A 19,203-nucleotide genomic window follows, 5' to 3' on the forward strand; every position below is an offset into this window, starting at 1 on the left:
TTTGTGTATCCAATCACATTTTGCCAATAAAACATTCTTTCTTTTATCTTTCTTTTCTTTCTCTTCTTTCCTTCCTTTCTCTTCCTCTCTCTCTCTCTCTTCTAAAAGTGGTTGTGAGATTCCAAACTATTGAAATTCAGGAAATGGACTAGTGCTGGTTTCAGCAGATCCGTGAAGCCTGTGCCTTATTTATTTATGCGTTAAGAATTACACCCAAGGGGCGGGATTTTTTAAAAAAGCAAACATAGGACTTTTCAGGCGTCCAGTTCCCCCCTCGCTCTTTTTTTTGTCAGACAATATGTGGCCATATGCATAATATTCTTTCGAAAGCTGAATGCAACGAAATTTCATTTTAATAGATGCCGATTAGCATGCATTTAAAGCGTGAATAGTTTTCTTCCATTAGCGCGATTTCTAAAAGGCCACTGGTCGCTCTTCCGGAGCACCCCGGAGGGGGGGGACTCTTTATGAGGTTGCACCTTCCCTACGAGAGCGGCCGTCGCTTAGCAACGGCTCTCAGGCCTCTCTTTCCTCAGCCCTTCGCGACTTCCCCGCTGACTCCGCCCGCCGGCCTCTCCTCCTCCTCCTCCCCCCACCCGCCTCTTTCTCGCGAGGCTTCCCCAATTCTCGCGACAGCTCCGCGTCGCCATCTTAAGTTATTCTGGCGCGGTGATCTCCGTAGTCGCTGCCGCCGACGAGGAGTGGGGGGGGGGAGAGAGAGAGAAGGGGGAAAAAAAGCGCGTAAGCGGCGGCCTTGGCAAAAGCCGTGGATCGCGAGGCGCTGCCACGGAGCGGAGTTTCGCTCTCTCTCTCTCACACCACACACGCACAAACCCGGCCAAGGTGGTTAGGCGTCCGGCAGCTGCCGACCCTGCGGTCGGCCCGCTTGTTGGCGAGGAGTGTCGCGTCAACTGTCGCTGCTGAGGTCCCGCCCCCTTTCTTGGTTGGGGCCCCGGGCCCCTCGCGGCCGCCACCTCTGCTGCCATTGCTGCTCGGGGAGGCGGGGCTGGGGCCGCTCTGGATGGTGGTTAAAATGATCATAGAAAACTTCGAGGCGCTGAAATCCTGGCTCAGCAAAACCTTGGAGCCCATGTGAGTAAACCCAGCCAAGCCGCTCCACCCACCCCATTTGAGCCCCCTTATAAGGGGCTCGCGTGGGTGCACCCGGACACGTGTGTGTGTGTGTGGGGGTGTCTATATGGTGTGTATGTGCGTCCCTGGAAAAGGAGGCTGGGATCTGCCTCTGGGAGAACTCAATGACCCCTGCTATCCAGTTGAGGGTGACGAAAGGCCTGGAGACTAAAACATATGAAGAAAGGTTGCAGGATTTGGGTTTGCTAGTCTAGGGAAAAGAAGGACTTGGGGAGACCGGTCTGGAGGAAAGACTAGGGAAAACGACTAGGGACTAGTCTAGGGAAAAGACTAGTCTAGGGAAAAGGACTAGGAGGGATTAGTGTAGAGAAACGTCTAGAGAAAAGATATCTAGGAAAAAAGGACTAGTGGAGACCAGTTTAGAGGAAAGATTAGGGGAAAGGACTAGGGACTAGTTTAAAGAAAAGAAAGACTAGGAGGGATTTGTGTAGAGAAAGGTCTAGAGAAAAGACTAGTCTAGGAAAAAGGAGTAGGGGGACAGAATAGCAGTATTCCAGTATTTGAGTGGCTGCTACAAAGAGGAGGGGGGTCAATTTATTTTCCAAAACACCAGAAGGCAAGACAAGAAACTATGGACTCTAATCAAGGAGAGAAGCAGCCCGGAATTAAGGAGAAACTTCCGAACAGTGAGGACAATAAACCAGTGGAACGGCTGGCCTTCAAAAGTTGTGGGTGCTTCATCACTGGATGTCTTTAAGAAGAGACAGGACAGCCACTTGTCTGAAATGGTATAGGGTCTCCTGCTTAAGCAAGGGGCTGGAGTAGAAGACCTCCAAGGTCCCTTCCAGCTCTATTTTAATCCATTCTAAGGAAGTTCCCCTCTCCTTCACATGCAGGGTTTGTATTCAAACGTGACCATGTGTAATTCTACCCCCTCCCCCAATCTCTTCTTTGAGACCCTGTTTCACGTGGATGCGTAGGTGTAAAGTGGTGGGGAGGGTGATGTATGAAGGTTTTAGATAACCCCACTGATCAACTGTGACAACATTGTTCAGCTCATTCAAAAAATTTACCTGTTTATGTCAAAATTAAACTGCAGATTAATGCATGGATTGGAATTATGTAAGAAATCTTTACAGCTGGTACTTCAGTATGTTTTTCATGGAGTGATGTTATAAGGCTCCAAAGTTACTCCACAGGATACACCAAAATAGAATAAAAGGAACATTTAGGAAAGCCAGATTGAAAAAAAAAGAGCAAAACATGCAGATTGACTGACATTTTATCTCAAACTATTTCCTTATTACCACAATGCCACCTAAACCAAAAAGGATGACCCAGGTGCTTCCCTCCTGGATCATCTAAGTGGCAGAAGCAGGCTTGGTCAAAGGAATTTATTGCTATTTATTGCATTTATTGCTATTTCAAAGATTATTTCTATGTACTTGTAGCAACATGGATCTTTGCAAACCAACACATTTTCACAACTGAGAAGCAGCAAAAATCTAGCTGTAATGAAAATCAAGCAGGACCATGGTGTCAAAACTATAGAAAACATTGGGTAATTGCTTTGAAATAGCAATAAATGATATAATTCCTTTGACCTCCTGACATTTAGATGAACTAGTTAGTTGCTTTACTCCTGGATCATCTAAGTGTAGAAGCAGGCTTGGTCAAAAGAATAATACCATTTATTGCGATTTCAAAGTGTGTGATTACCCAATGTTCTATAGTTTTGACACCATGATCCTGCTTGATTTCCAGTGCAACTAGGTTTTTGCTGCTTCTCAATTGTGAAACTCTTGTTTGTTTGCAAAGATACATGTTGCTACAAGTACATAGAAATAATCTTTGAAATAGCAATAAATAGCAATAAATTCCTTTGATCAAGCCTGCTTCTGCCACTTAGATGATCCAGGAGGGAAGCACATGTGTCATTCTTGTTGGTTTTAGCTGGCAATTGTGATAATAAATAGTTTGAGATAAAACATGTCAATCTGCATGTTTTGCTTTTTCAGTTGGCTTTCCTAGTGTTCTTTTATTTTGGTAGATCCTGCAGAGTTACAGGCTCTCTGGTAACCAGAGCCTCATAAAAGCAATCAATGACAAATATACTGAAGAAACCATCTGTAGATATTTCTTTCTATATGACTAGGAAACATACATATGTGTAAAGATATTAAGTGAGTTTTGCCTTATTTTACTACCTTTCTTGCTACAGTTGTTAAGTGAATCACAGCAGTTGTTAAAATAGAAACATGATTGTTTAATGAATCTCATTTCCCCTTTGACTTCGCTTGTCAAGGTCTCAAGAGGTGATCACATGACCATGGGACACTGCAACAGTCATAACTATGAGCCAGTTGCCAAGCATCCAAATTTTGATCATATGACCATGACGTTGATGCTGCAACGGTTGTAATAGTGAAAAACAGTCATAACTCACTTTTTTAGTGCTGTGGTCCCTTTGAACGATCTCTAAATAATGATTGTAAGTCAAGGACTATCAGTATCAGGGGTCGCCAACCTTTTGGACCTCAGGGACCACCAAACTCATGACCACTAATATAATTTTTTTAAAAAAAGATAGATACATTTGTAAAATAATGATCAGAGAACTTCTGTTTTATTAATATGAAATGCACCTATTTAATATAACAAAATGCAAAATATAACAAAATTTTAATATAACAAAATTAATATATTTAATATATGCTTGTTTAATTATAACAAAATTGTAAATGCTTAATAGCTTGAAATACTCCCATCTCTAACTGAACTGAATTAATGCTTGGGATGGGGGGGACATTTCTCTGCGGACCACCAAAATTTTATCGCGAACCACCAGTTGGTGACTTCTGATCTGTACAGTAATTGAGACTGTTTCGCTTTTCTTCAATCAATCAATCAGAATAGAGCTGGAAGGGACCTTGGAGGTCTTCTAGTTCAACCCCTGCTAAAGCAGGAGACGCTATCCCATTTTACACAAATGGTCATCCAGTCTCTTCTTAAAAACCTCCAGTCTTCTTCAGAATTCAGTTTAGTGCATGATTTGATCTGACTTTTGGGAGAGCCTATATATGAATTTAGTTAGCTCTAATTTGCTCATTATATATTCTCTGTGCATGCATGTGTATGTATATTAAAGTAACTTTTAAATACCACATGTTGAGATGACTTTTTTATTATCAATCTTCACAACTGTTTGTGAAGAACAATGGCTGCCCTAATGCCATTTATCTTTCATCAGGCTGAAGGTTTTCTTCATCCAGCAGCAAATCAGCTACATTTACTGCAAAAATAAGTTTTGATGTATCATTCTGAATAATCTTTCCTATTGTTTGCTGTCTTTCTCCCAAGCTGGAAATGTCTCTGGAGATATTATCCATGCAGGCTGGGCAAACACTTTTTGTATTGTTAAAGTGTTGATTTATTATTGCACTGCTCCTTGGGGTGTTTCATTTCTATCTGATTTGAACTTCTGCTTTGGCTTTTTTCAAATTATTTTTTTGGGGGGGATTTTCAAAGTAACTTCCTCCTTTGGCATCATGTTCTTTATTTGTTAATATTGGATGGTTGAACATTTTCATTATATGTAGACATTGTGGAAACAAGCTCATTAAAATACTGTGTTCTTTATGCTTGTTAAATGCCTTGGGATTTTGTAAATCATTATAAAGGGAATATGAGTAAGACAATACTTTAATTGTAACTCCTTTTGTATCTTTGGGAAATAAAAGTGGTACAGTGTAAGTGAAAATATAACAAAAAAAGGAAAAGCCAGTAATATTGGAATCAAAATTCCACTGAAAATATGAGAAAACAATAAAAAAACAGGGAACCATAAAAAATGACATTATAGTAAGCAAAAGAAGTACTTACGAATAATATCTAGAGATAGATCAAAAGATCTGTAACAGCATTGAAATTGAGAATGAGTAGCAAGGTTTCAAAATGAAATTCCCGTTTTCAGAAAATATTTTATATACTCTCAAGATAGTTGTTAAGATCAAATTCTTTTAGCTGTTTGGAGATTTTAGCAGTGGAGCACAGCTATTGTTGACTAAAAATTGATATCGTATTGCCTGGGATAGTCACCCTCATGCAGCTTCAAGAAGGATGCTAATGGAGCAGTGAGGGAAGAAAATAGTCAGATCAACCCTAGGGATCAGTGGAGTGACAAATGTTGATGCCAGATAGTCTTACAACAGCTTTTACATTTATGGGGAGATAGTATGGCTGATACATTCAGAAGAATTCTGGTATGCTTTGGGATCCCTCAAATGACAAGAATAATCAACCATTAATAACTGAATTGATTCCTTGATACTGCCAACGTTTCAGTGGTGCATTTCAAAATAGTTTACCACCATTTGGTTGGTGTGGCTTGGTGGGCGTGCTTAGCATGCACACGCACTTTGCGTGCACGCACCAAACACGCATTTTGCACACACGCAGAGGCTTTCCGACTCATCCCCTGCAATCCTGCACTCTCACTGTCGCTTCAGCAGCTGATGCGCGGCAATCTGCTGTGCTGCGCAAAGTAGCTGCACTTCAAAAGCAGGGAATAAAGGTCAGTACCGGAGCCTGGGCAGGTGGGTGGTTCCCAACAGCAGCTCCTCAGAGAAAATCAGTTCAGTCTCCGCTGATCTTCGGCGCTACCGGTACGCTAGAACCGGGGCGAACCGGTAGAATAGCACCACTGCAACATTTATACTTAATATCAGAAATTTAAAAAAAGTGTGCAGACCAGAGAATTGGGTACACATATAGCAATTAGAGCCAGAAATTGAACTGTGCAGCTATTACCTATTTTGTTTCTTTTCTGCATTTCTTTATTCTGTTTATTAACTTGTTGATTAAGCTGTTCATTGACAAGTTGTCAATGAAGTAGTGAAGAAACTTTTCATATAAATGAATTTTTGGATACCAATGTATTTTTTACACCAGGAGTAAACAGATTTTCCATGCATATCAATTAACAAACATCAGAACTTGTTTAATTTTCAGACATTTCATTTTCATGCATGTTCATTCATACACATTGATTCATAAACTTCAGAACTTAATAGAGCGACATACTGTGGTTGCTCAGCTCCAATTGGTTGCAGCTTAAGTGATGGACCTCTAGATCCTGTGAATTACAATTTCCAGTATGTCCTAAAGAATTGCCTGAGAAAGGCAATAATAGCAAGCCACTTCTGAAAAAGCTTGCAAATAAAACTGCAGAACTTATCCAATTTCTGATAATTAGACATGATTGAATGGAAGGGCAAAAACAGCTAGTGACACAAAATGTTGGAAGCTGTAAGTCAGCAAGACTTGAAGGACCATAGATTTATCAGTATGGTTAGTTAAAATTGTGATTGAAAGACACATATATTTGAAGTTATTTTATGAGGCTTTTTCAAATAGTATAATTTGAAAAAAGTATATATTTGAAAAAACTTCTTTCAACTTAGACATGTTGGAATTTATCAGACACTTTTGACAAAGTTCATATTAGAAATAAACTGCAGGTATTAGTTTTAAGGAGTAATATGTCAGAAAATGAAGTCATTTACAAATTGAAGTTTAAATCTTACCTGGTATTTTCCTTATCTTTTCAGTTGAAATCAGTCATATTCATACATCATGCTATGGTTAGTTGTACTTATGGCTTTGCCTGACTCGTTTCATTTAAAATTCAATCTGAAAATAAAAGAATTTATTAATAATTCATTTGCATTATAATGTGCAAAATATACATCAGATAATTTGGACCTACACCAATAAAAGCTTTACTTGCTTTTTAAAAATATTAACCTAAAAACTTTAAGATCTATAAGCTTCTGTAGTCTTTAATTCAACTCCAAATTAAAGAGAAAAAAAAGCCCTGAAGTACATTTATGTCATTTAGATATAGAAGGAATTTAGACTATAACCTTATGTTAAATGTTTAACATAAATCTTGTATTAAATATTGCTTCTTTGTTATAACTGCTTTTTCCTGAAAGGATATGGTTCAGGAGATATCATTAAAGTATTGTAAAGTTAATTTTTAATTTAGAAGAACATGCAGCTTTCCAGATATCTCTGATATATTTGAAAATGCTTCCATTTTTTTGGAAATCACCTTTGAAGTCTGCTTACTCATGACTTTAATATTAGTGGGTTGATGGAATCTTTGTAAGATACATTGAGAACATTGTGTTTCTCAGTTGAAGCATTAATATAAAACAAGATTGTTGAATCTAAACTAAGTATTATTGTCATCCCATCAACATTTGAAGAAATTTTTGATTAGGAAAAATATCTGGAGATACTATATTCACAGATGGCTAAACTCCTTATTGTGATTACAGAAGTGCCGTGCTGCCTTTCAAATGTATGTTACTTTGATAAAAGCCTCTCCATAATTCAGCATCCTAAGTAATCTTTAAGTGTACATCCCTTAAGCTTACAACTTTCTTGAAGAAGTAAAATAAAATTGAATGGTTCTTTGGTGTGTATTTCTGATGAGGGGGGCTTTGGAACTAATACTTTTGCTTTTTCTGCTCCTTTAAATGTTTACTTACTACAGAAATAATTGCTAGATATATAATAATAATACATACTGGTAGAATAAATTCTATAATAGTGCTCAATTGAAAGGAGCTTTTAAAAAAGTATTGTTTAGTAGAAAGGGTAGGAAAAAGTAAAGTATATATTTGGAATAAAATTCAACACGGAGGGGATAGCTAAGAAATACATTATGACTATAAATTAAACCTGATTTTGTTAAATATAATTTGCATCAAAACATTACACATATGGAATATGTTCGACATAATTATTACCTGGAAGTGAGGTTTAAAAATACCTTTATGAATTAGTTGTGTTCTTCATTTGTAGATGTGATGCGGATCCATCAGCTCTTGCTAAGTATGTTCTTGCTTTGGTAAAAAAAGATAAAAGTGAGAAAGAACTTAAAGCACTATGTGTGGATCAACTGGATGTATTTCTTCAGAAGGGTAAGTTCTTGTAAATTTAAAGCTTCAGGACCTAATTTCAAATTCTAATCTCATTTAAGATTTAATCCACTTTAATTACAAGTTGGAAATCATTTTACCAATGCCTTCATTCCCCGTAGATATATAAAAATTACAGTATGACATATAACATAAGCTTTAACTGACTGATGTTTGAATGCTGCTCTTGCAAATGTTCACCATGAGGTTTTCTTTTGGATTCTCCAAATAATATGTTTTGAAAAGTTATTAGACAACTGCCTAGAATAAAAATGAACAACTTTCAGGCAATTAGTATGTGTTTTTTCCTTCCCTTGACTGTTCAGAATGGACCTCTTTCCACCTCTTAAGTATTCTAAAACATTGCTTTTGCTTCAGAACATCATTGCCTAAGTATAGCAATAACATTTAGACTTATATACCATTTCACAGTGCTTTTTTTGTAACAAGTTTTTTATTTTTTAAATTTTATACAACTTTTCACGTGAGCAACATGTTTCCAGATTTTAGCACTTGTACATAGTCATATTTTCATTTCCATTAATCTTATATAATATTAACTCATATTATTATCCATTTCACTCATCTTTAAATAAATTTGCAATTCATATTTCAGTTCATTAGTTCAATATCATTTCATCCATACATACGTTTCAATTCTTTATTTCTATTTTCAGCTTACCACCTATTTTATTTTATATTACACATCATTATTGTCCTTAATTTTCTCTAAGCCGATATATAATAAACAATCTAAAAAGAGTAAAAATATAATAAAACCAATGTATTTAGGATCCACATGGTATTTTCCATTCCCCTACTTTAATCATAATAAAATATTCTCGTATATTCCATGTGGTATCCCCCTTATAGAATCCCTAACCCTTATCTCTGAATTTTTTGGCTTTATTATTTCTTTTAATTTTAGCCAACTTTCCCTTTTCTAACTTTCCCTGATCTTCTTTCCTTCTAACATTTCGCCCATTTTCTCCCCCCTCCCCACCTTTCCTGTTCTCTTTTTTGAAGTTTCTTCTTGTATAATTTTTTTCTTCTTTTGTTTAATCCTGGGAGCGTTTTCTCTTTTATTTATTGACTCTGTCATCAATGTCATAGTTTTAATTTCTTTAGTGTCTTTTGGCAGTGTTTCTTGTTCTCCATGTCTACCTGAGCCTCTTTCTTCTTCCTTTAACTCTGCCTCGCTGGAATTTCTTTGTTCTTCTGCCACCACCATTATTTTCTTTTCCAATATTAATATTCAAAGTCTTTTATTGCAATCCTTGCCAAAAGTCTCCTTTTATCTTTGTTTCTCTTGTTAATCCTTCTGTCTCTCTCAGAATCAACACACAACAGTCCCAGGAAATTGCATTTGTATATCCTTTTAGTAGAGTTTCTCCCTCTTTTTTTTTTAATTTCCGGGGTTCTTATTATTTTATTTATCTTTTGTTTCATAACAGTTATGAGTCCAGTAAATTTCCATAAGATTTTTTTAGGAAAAAAATGTCTTTGACCATTAGATGGCGCTCTGTATCACTTTCTACTTTTCAAAGTTCTTTTCTCTTTTAATTATGTTAAACATTAATTTCCAATCATTTCCACAATTAATTTTCTTAATAACCAATTCCAGGCAAGTCCAGCATTTTATCCAATGCTTAATTAATGCCAATTTATATTATTCAAAATTTAGTCTCTAATTTCTTTGTAACTTTTATACCCCAATTTTGTTTACCTAGTACTTTCCTCTTATTTTCTGTTCACCGCTGTGATACTCTTGCGTGAGGGCACTTTCTTTATATTTCTCAGGGTTATTAAGAAAAAAATTCAGTTCTTTTATCTGGTTACACATCACTCACCACTTCACCGCTCCAGCACAAAACTTATGGTCCCAGCAGCTTTCCGTCTTCAGGGCAGCCATTTTAGACTGCCGTTTCTCCCTGTCTTCCAGGGGAGTAATATCTAGCTAGGGAGGGGAGTTGCAGCTCCCCTTGACCCAGCTAGTGGTCTCCCCCTCTTCTCCCACCCCTCCAAGGTGAGTCAGATGACTCTGGTCCTGTGGGGACCCTTCCAACAAGGGAAACACGGATCAAAGCCGCGCACGATCGCGGTCTCTGATCTGTTGTCAACAGAAATGCCACCGGAAGTCCCATTCCACAGTGCTTTACAGCCCTCTCTAAGCAGTCAACAGAAGTAGCCTGCAGTACTGCATGCTATCCAGTGTGCCAAAGTAGCTGAATGTGTTGTTATTATTGTATTTCTAGAAACATTTAATGTCTCATTGCAGAACCAACATAAAGTTATATATGTTGTTTGCAAAGCTGGAAATCCTAGAACTGATTCTATGGAAATAGAATTGTCCCAATAGATAAAGTAAAAAAAAAAAAGGTTAATATTTCAATAACAATAGCCCTTAAGAATGTTTCTTAAGTTGCCTGTTATGTACTGTATACTGTTTGGGTTTCATTTCAGAGACACAGATATTTGTAGAAAAATTATTTGATGCCGTCAATACCAAGAGCTATCTACCTCCACCCGAACAGCCGTCTTCAGGAAGCCTGAAATCAGACTTCTTTCAGCATCAAGAAAAAGAAGTAAAAAAAGAAGAGGTAATAATCGTCCGTATTTTCTCTTAAGCTTATGTTATACAGGTAGTCCTTGACTACCACAATTGAACCCACAGTTTCTGTTGCTAAGCAAGATAGATGTTAAGTAAGTTTTGCCCCATTTTATGACCTTTGTTGACAGTTGCTAAGTGAATCACTGCAGTTAAGTTAGTAACAAGTTAAGCGAATCTGGTTTGTCAGAAGGTTGCAAAAGGTGATCCCATGACCCCAGGATATTGCAACTCTCATAAATACATAAAGGTAAAGGTTCCCCTTGCACATATGTGCTAGTCGTTTCTGGCTCTAGGGGGCAGTGCTCATCTCCGTTACTAAGCCAAAGAGCCGGCGCTGTCCGAAGATGTCTCTATGGTCATGTGGCTAGCATGTCTAAACGCCAAAGACACTAGCCTCCCACCAAAGTGGTCCCTATTTTTCTACTTGCATTTTTACATGTTTTTGAACTGCTAGGTTGGCAGAAGCTGGGACAAGTAACGGGAGCTCACTCCGTTACGCGGCATTAGGGATTCGAACTGCCAACCTTTCTACTCGACAAGCTCAGCGTCTTAGCCACTGAGCCACTGTGCCAGTTGCCAAATGTCCAAATTTTGATCATAATTACAGGGATGCTGCAACGGTATGTGAAAAACTTGTCATAAATTAGTTTTTTTCAGTGCCATTGTAATTTCAAATGATCACTAAACAAATGGTTGTAAAAGAACTATCTGTGTCTTGTAACCTGATCTACATTTTACATTGCTGTTCTTACTTACTGTAATTTCAAATGATCACTAAACAAATGGTTGTAAAGAACTATCTGTGTCTTGTAACCTGATCTACATTTTACATTGCTGTTCTTACTTTAGTATATATGAATGGCAGTTTGTTAAAACTATGATATTTCTTGTGAATGTCTTCTAGACTTCAGTAATAGTTAGTCCTGACAACATATATGGTAGAGATATAAAATTTAAAATATATCACATTATGTAATACTATGAGAAACAGGTGGTAAGGAATACTAATAGAACACAACAGCACAAAATATCCTTCATGCTTTATAACTTACTGTTGTGATATGGTATTTTCTGTAGGATAAATAAGTTAGGATGTGCAAGTTTTGTGAGCAAACCTAGGAGAACTTTGTACAGTTCCCTCATATTTATATTTATTTTATTTGGCCAAGTGTGGTTAAACACACAGATTTATTTCTGGCACTTTCATTTTCACTATCTTTCATTTGGTTGTTAGAAAAAAGATCTGTTTCATGTTCCTTTTTATCAAGATAATTAAGGAAGAAGAAAGAGAGAAAAAATTCTCTAGAAGACTTAATCATAGTCCTCCTCAGTCAAGTTCACGATACCGAGACACCAGGTAACACCTATTTTTCTCATTCTTGCAGTTGATATAGGTTTCTGATTTTTAGGACATTTATATAAATGCTAAGATACTGGTTTATGTCAGTATCATAAGGTTTACAGAGGTACAAATGAACAAGTATCTGTGTTTTAAACAAAAAATTAAAAATCAAAACTTTTTAAAGTTACATTTTTAATAGACATACAAGCAAGCACTTTTCACGACATATAACTTATTCGCAATAGAATAATTGCATTTTAGAAAAGTGCCACTATCTGAACTTGGGGGGTGGGTGGGTTGCTTTTGTATAGTGCTGTACTGCTTTAGCCAGTACAAAATTAGCCAGTACTGTATATGTTAAAAATGTAAAGTAAGTAAAGAAAGTAACATTGCTACTTTCATTATTTTGTCATAGACAATATCTAGTGCTTTTATATCTCCATCTATCTATATATATCTTTCTGTCTGTCTTATCTGTCTTTAGCTCTATCTATCTATCTATCTATCTATCTATCTATCTATCTATGTTGGACGGGAAACTTGGAGTATTTATAACTCATCAGTCTGAAAATGGAACATTGTAAAGAACCTACATCTGAAAGACCTTGTACCACTCTTGGTTTGAAGGATTTACTTCCAGAAATTGCTGAACCCTCATTGCAATAGCATGTTCCAAAATTGAATTGGAATATTCTAGAGTTGTCTGGAAAATTCCTTTCTCAAATTGATGAATTTTGCATTCCTACCAGCAACCTCTTTGGCAATATTTTCTATGATTATCTTAGGTTTTGGTTAAATATTTCTACTATTGTTGATATAAGTAGCCTTTTTATATATGAATTTTCCATTTAGAATATATAAAATTTATGCTTATAAAGTTTTCTTGTCCAAAATATTTAGAAGCAGGGATGAAAGGAAGAAAGACGACCGTTCTCGCAAGAGAGATTATGACCGGAATCCTCCACGAAGAGAATCCTATAGAGACCGCTACAATAGAAGGAGGGGAAGAAGCCGAAGCTACAGCAGGAGCCGTAGTCGAAGCTGGAGTAAAGAAAGGTTGCGGGACAGAGATAGAGATAGGAGTAGGAGTCGCAGTAGAAGTAGAACAAGAAGCAGAGGTAACTATTAACCTTAAGCATGAATGTGCACAGTGTACTTCATTCAAATAACTATAATTATAGATATAGCACGTAGGAAGGTCCACTCAGACTTTCTTTGCCCTTTCTTTGAGATATAGACCAGATTTTAGGCTTTTAGCTTTCCCTTACATCGGGGGTCCCCAGCCCCGGGGACCAGCACCAGGCCACGGCATGCCAGAAGCTGAGCCACACAAACAAGCAAAGCCCCATCTGCAGGATGTAGGCAGTACACGAAACCACGCCCCCTCCAGTCCACAGAAAATCTCCACAGAACCTGTCCCTGGTGTTCCAAAAGTTGGGGGCGGCTGCCTAACATGGTTTTTCCCATTTCCTGCAAATTGCAAATAGAATGGAATTACCTAAAATTTTAAGTCCAATTTATATTTGACTGCCTCGTCTTCTGGCTCCATTGTCCAGAGACCACCGTGATGGAACGTTGTTTGGGTGCATTCATTCCCAGAAAACCAGATAATATCCCATGACAAGCACTGTCTGTTACCGTAATTAAAAATGCCTGACTATCTCAGGATAAAATGTGCCGTCTTCAAATTCATAGAAAGCAGTGGATGCCCACTGAATTTATAAAATTTATATAGAAAGCATTTATATTTTAGAACTTATTATATTGTTTGAAATGTTCACTAATTGTGAGGCTTTTTTTTTTTGGTCACATTAATTCAATTTTGGAGGGTTTATTTTGCGAGAATTGATTAGCCTGCATAATAGTTGCTGTTTTGCTTATGTTATTCTGTCACCTTCCACAGTTCTCAAATATTGTTTTATAGAAAGAGATCTGGGGAAGCCGAAGTATGACTTGGACAGAACGGAGCCGTTAGAAAACAGTTACCCTCCGGTTTCTTCTGTAACAAACATTTCATCTGGTCCCTATCCTGTCCCTACACTAAGTAGCACTATAACTGTCATCGCTCCTGCTCACCATGGAAATAGTACTACTGAAAGCTGGTCAGAATTTCATGAAGAACAGTTGGACCACAATTCCTATGGAAGGCCCCCACTACCAAAGAAACGGTGCAGAGACTATGACGGTAAGCCCAGAAAATTTGACCCAAGTATTAAAGATAAAGATGCATGTATAGGTAAGTTCTCGACTTACGGCCACAATTGAGCTCAGTGTTACTATTGGTAAGTGAGACATTCATTAAGTGAGTTTTGCCCCATTTTACGACCTTCCTTGCCACAGCTGTTCAGTGCAGTTGTTAAGTTAGTAACAAGTCTGACTTCCCCATTGACTTGCCAGAAGGCTGCAAAACGTGATCCCATAATCCCGAGACATAGCAACCATCATAAGTATGAGTCCATTGCCAAGCATCTGAATTTTGATTGCATGACTATGGGGATGCCTCAACAGTCATAAGTGTGAGAAACGGCCACTTTTTTCAGTGCCATTGTAATTTTGAACGGTCACTAAAGCACTGTTGTAAGTCGAGGACTATCTATATTATTTTTATATTTCTCCTTTTCTTCCTTGAACCCTCAGATATTCATGATCAAAGATCTTAAATATTCTCGTTAGATGATTTGGTCTTTAGATTTGATTTACATCAAGTCGATTTAAATCACGATTTAAATAATGATTTAAATCACTAGTAAAAAGGCTTGATTTAAATTAATTCAATTTAAATCATAATTTTTAAAGAGCAACTGTCATTTCTGTCCCGCAGCACCTCTTCTGACCTGCTGTTGACTCACCGACAGTCCCTATATTGCAGAATATACAGCCCCATGCTACATATCTCAGCTCCATTTCATGCTGAATAAACTAAATTATTAATGTATCTTAAAATAGAAAATTATCTTTAGATAGATTTTTACTCCAAAAGCATCTTATTAAAATAAATTTGATTAAAAATATCAGATTTAGATTTTAAAAAATCCGTTTTTTATTTCTTTTAAAAAATCATCGATTTTTATTCACCTTGGTTTTATATTCTATTGTGTAATGGTATAAAAGAGTTCATTGCATTGTAATGTCTTAATCTACTGTACCAAAGGGAGTTCGCCTTCCCAATTTTTCCTATTGTTTACTTTTGTATTTTCTTTGTATGCTACTTTGTAAACTAATAAAAAAAAACTATTGGAAGATGAAAAAAATAAATTGTAAGTCAAGGACTATCTGTATTTTATATTTTTCCTTTTTTTTCCTTGAAACCCATAGATAGTAATGATCAAAGATTTTAAATATTCTCAGATATTTTTGTCTTTAATATTTTACACATACTGCTGTGTAAAGGTATAAAAAAATTCATTGCTTTGTAATGTATTCAGCTATTGCATAGCTATATTCGTAATGTTTATTGAAAATACCACGCAGTTTCAGAATACTACGCGCTTTCCTAATTTTATTTTGCTTTCCTTGTTTCAGAGAAAGGTTTTTGTATGAGAGGAGATATGTGTCCCTTTGATCATGGAAGTGACCCTGTAGTTGTAGAAGATGTGAACCTTCCAGGCATACTGCCTTTTCCAGCACAACCTCCGGTTGTCGAAGGCCCTCCTCCTCCGGGACTTCCTCCTCCGCCACCTATTCTTACTCCTCCTCCTGTAAATCTTAGACCGCCTGTCCCACCACCAGGCCCTTTACCACCTAGTCTTCCACCTGTAACAGGTAGGTTCTGTAAATCACAAATCTGCTGGCTGCAAATGTTTCACATTGTGCGTCCAGATAATACTGTGATTAGGAAAGGGGTATAAGTGGTGATTTTTTCCCCCCCTTGAGACCTTGGCTGAGACCGGATGTGCTTGCCTTTCTACATGGATGGATGAGATGTCCATGGAAATTCTCAGCCATTCAGGTCATGATTGTCTCAAAGGTGCTTTTTTCAAAAGGCACCTGGGCACTGTTTTTTCCTTGAGGAAGAAGACGCTTCATTTCTCATCCAAGAAGTTTTATCAGTGATTGATGAAACTTCTTGGATGAGAAGCGAAACGTCATCTTCCTCAAGGGAAAAAAAATTGTCCAGTTGCCTTTTGAAAAAGCACCTTTGAGACATAGATAGGTGAGATTGTCTGTCACATTGTGCCTTAGGGAGAGGATGAGTCTGGTCAGTTCACTTTCTGATTTATATGTTTCTCATCGGTGCTGAACCACTGTAGAGGCAAGAGACTAGTTAAGAACATCAATCCCAGGTACCAGTCTTTAAATTTTACTTATCAGGGAAGATTGTAGTTCTTCAGTTTAAAAAAAAAATCCTGTAGGAAAGAGATTTTCTGGACCCTTTTCAATCAGGGTTCAGGCTAGGTCATGAGATGGAAGTAACATTGTTCTGCTGGATGTCTTTCATCAGGACCTGAATGAAAGTGGGGTGTTCATCCAGTCCTCTTAATATTGCAGGCCTACGGTACCTGGTTCAGGAAATCTTAACAGCAGTAAACTATACCCATGTCGCCTTGTGATTAGATTTCCACAATACTTTGTGTGTGCGTGTGTGGATTGTCTTTGAAAGACAACTTGGAAGCTTAGTTGATCAAGAACAGTTAATAAATTCAGCCCTGTAACACCTGCGGCGTGGGTGTTCCATGAGTTGTTAATTTGTTACGGGCCCCATTCAAAGTGTGTGTTATTGTCTTTCAAACATTATGTAACTTGGCTCTCGGCTACATTCAGGATTCTCCTGGCAAGATTTGTTTTACTCCATGCATTCTTGTAAGGGAGGCTTAGTGAGGGACCATATACCACATGAAGTGAAGTTGGTAGGGCACCCATAAAATACCTGATGTTGATGTTTTGCCTGCTGAGTAATAGAATGCCTTGAATGTCCCAGGCTTTTGGAAATTTCTTTATAGTTCCCTGTTTATTATGCTTTTTGGAACCTAATGATATTTCAGCTGCTTTACGCATGATTATTTAGTACTAATTGCTCCTAGTTTTATGAATGTAGTTTTCTTAGAGTTTTGTTAATTGCCTTATGTATACAAAAGTTGGCAGTCAATAAAATGTGTGAAATAAATAGATAAATACTCCTACTGTACATTTTATAACCCGTTTCCTCCCAAACAAACACACACATTTTCATTATGATAATATATAGAAGGGAGATACCTTTTTAGATATTCAGGATCCAGATGAAGCTTTAAAAAATTAAAATTAGATTGATTGCAAAGCACACTTTAGTGTATTTTTTTTTTAAAAAAATGTGTGATATAATCTGTGTTTCCTTTAGTTACAGTTCTAACACTTGTATTCTGAAATAGTTATATAGCTGACAAAAGTTGGAATTAACGAGAATAATTTGTAATTAGAACTGCTGCAATTATTTTTTTTCTTTTCCACATTTTACATTGAAAAGAAAATTGTTTTATGGCCCATTAACATGATACAACAGATACTTCCCCTAGTGATTGTAGACAAGTTTTCTTAATAAATGATTTTTATCTATCCTGATACTGTTACCATCTCAAAGAAACAAAACATGTTAGCCATTATTTACTTCATACTGCTACCGATATACTGCTATATACTTCTAAAACTTTTATGCCTGATTATTTGTAATCGTTTAATTCAGCAATAATCAACATCATAGGGCAAAGGTCAAGATATTTCAAAGAGGCTAACTTAGAAATGCATCCAAAACCCATGATGTTTGTAGGATTGAAATTTGTAAAAACCTCTGGTTGCCTCCGTGCTATTGCGCCTAGTTGTGTTCAGGTAATAGTTATTTACAGTGTTCCCTGTCAGCTTCCTGCAAGGCAAGCCAATGGGGAAGTTGACAGGGAATTCAAAAATTGTTCCCACTCCCACTGCTATTTAGTCTACTCGTGGTCATTTGGTTTCCCTTGTTTAGGTAAGGAAATAGTCCTGGAATGAAGACCCAATGTGGGTTATCTAGTGCAGGGGTCCCCAGGCCACAGCCCACTACTGAGCCATGGCTTATTTGGAATTGATCTGAGCGAGTGGCTGGCTGGAGCATGTGTGTGTGCGCGCACTCAACTTGCAAGAGTGGCAGATGGGTGGGCACTTGTGAATGCGTGTGCCGGACCGCCACTTGTGTGGCCCAGTTCCTCTCTCCTCTCCTCAGCTGAGCCACCAAGCCACAAAAGTGGTGGACTGCTGATCTAGTCTATTTCTAAAGGTGCAGAAGATTTCATAAGACAAGAAGCCCAGATCTTTTATTTTGTGCAGTATGTGGTTGCTTTTTTTTTTTTGCCATTTTTATAACCACTATTTTTTTATTTTTGGTAGGACCACCACCTCCACTACCACCATTGCAGCCCTCTGGCATGGATGCTCCCCCAAATTCTGCTACCAGCTCTGTTCCTACAGTTGTAACCACGGGTATTCATCACCAACCGCCACCTGCTCCTCCCTCTCTCTTCACAGGTGTAGTACTGGATTTTTTGTCTCAAAGAAATAAAAGAGGAAAAGTGATTTCTACACATAACGTGCAGTGGAGTATTAGAACATTGGAAGGAAAAACACCATGTGAGGAGTAGTCCATCCCCTCAGAGGGGAATAGAACAGAACAGAATAGAATAGAATACTTTATTATTATACTTTATTGGCCAAGTGTGATTGGACACACAAAGAACTTGTCTTGGTGTAAATGGGATCAGTGGTGGTATTCTACCAGTTCAGCCTGGTTCTGCTGAGCTGGTAGCGGCGATGAGCAGTGGAGACCGAACCGGTTCTCTTTGCTGTTGGGCCGACCCGCCCGCCCGGGCTCCCATACTCGCCTTTATCCTCTGCTTTTGAAGCGCAGCTGCTTTGTGCGGCACAGCAGAGTGTGGCATGGCAGCTGCTGAAGCGACCGGGAGAGTGGAGGCTTGCAGGAGGTGAGTTGGAATGCCTCTGCGCCTGCACAAAGTGTATGTGGGCGCACAAAGCATGCCCTCCAAGCCACACCCACCGAACCAGTGGTAAAAGTTCTTGAATCTCACCACTGAATGGGACTACTCACCATGGCCAAGCTGCTGCAGCCAACTCACCATGGCCAACTCTCTGGGAAACAACTCACTGTGGGACAGTTTAACAATTTATTTCATTATTTACAATAAATAAAAATTATTTTAACTTTT

The 19,203-nt window shown here is 37.8% G+C and overlaps 1 protein-coding gene across 1 annotated transcript in view; it reads left to right on the forward strand.

Annotated features, from left to right (window-relative positions):
• Positions 1–629: 629 nt before the first annotated feature.
• The window catches only part of RBM26 (RNA binding motif protein 26), a 44,058-nt gene continuing 25,484 nt past the window's right edge, over positions 630–19,203 (forward strand). Inside the window, exons 1-8 of the mRNA XM_026681321.2 lie at positions 630–1,092; positions 7,966–8,084; positions 10,545–10,681; positions 11,961–12,049; positions 12,935–13,152; positions 13,959–14,219; positions 15,557–15,796; positions 18,371–18,508. Coding sequence (XP_026537106.1) covers positions 1,022–1,092; positions 7,966–8,084; positions 10,545–10,681; positions 11,961–12,049; positions 12,935–13,152; positions 13,959–14,219; positions 15,557–15,796; positions 18,371–18,508 — 1,273 coding nt within the window. The 5' untranslated portion in view covers positions 630–1,021. The remainder of the gene's footprint in view (positions 1,093–7,965; positions 8,085–10,544; positions 10,682–11,960; positions 12,050–12,934; positions 13,153–13,958; positions 14,220–15,556; positions 15,797–18,370; positions 18,509–19,203) is intronic.

Source organism: Notechis scutatus, chromosome 5 (genome assembly GCF_049901735.1).
Source record: "Notechis scutatus isolate UNSWTSFEM ecotype Mainland chromosome 5, rNotScu1.2, whole genome shotgun sequence".
Classification (NCBI taxonomy): domain Eukaryota; kingdom Metazoa; phylum Chordata; class Lepidosauria; order Squamata; family Elapidae; genus Notechis; species Notechis scutatus.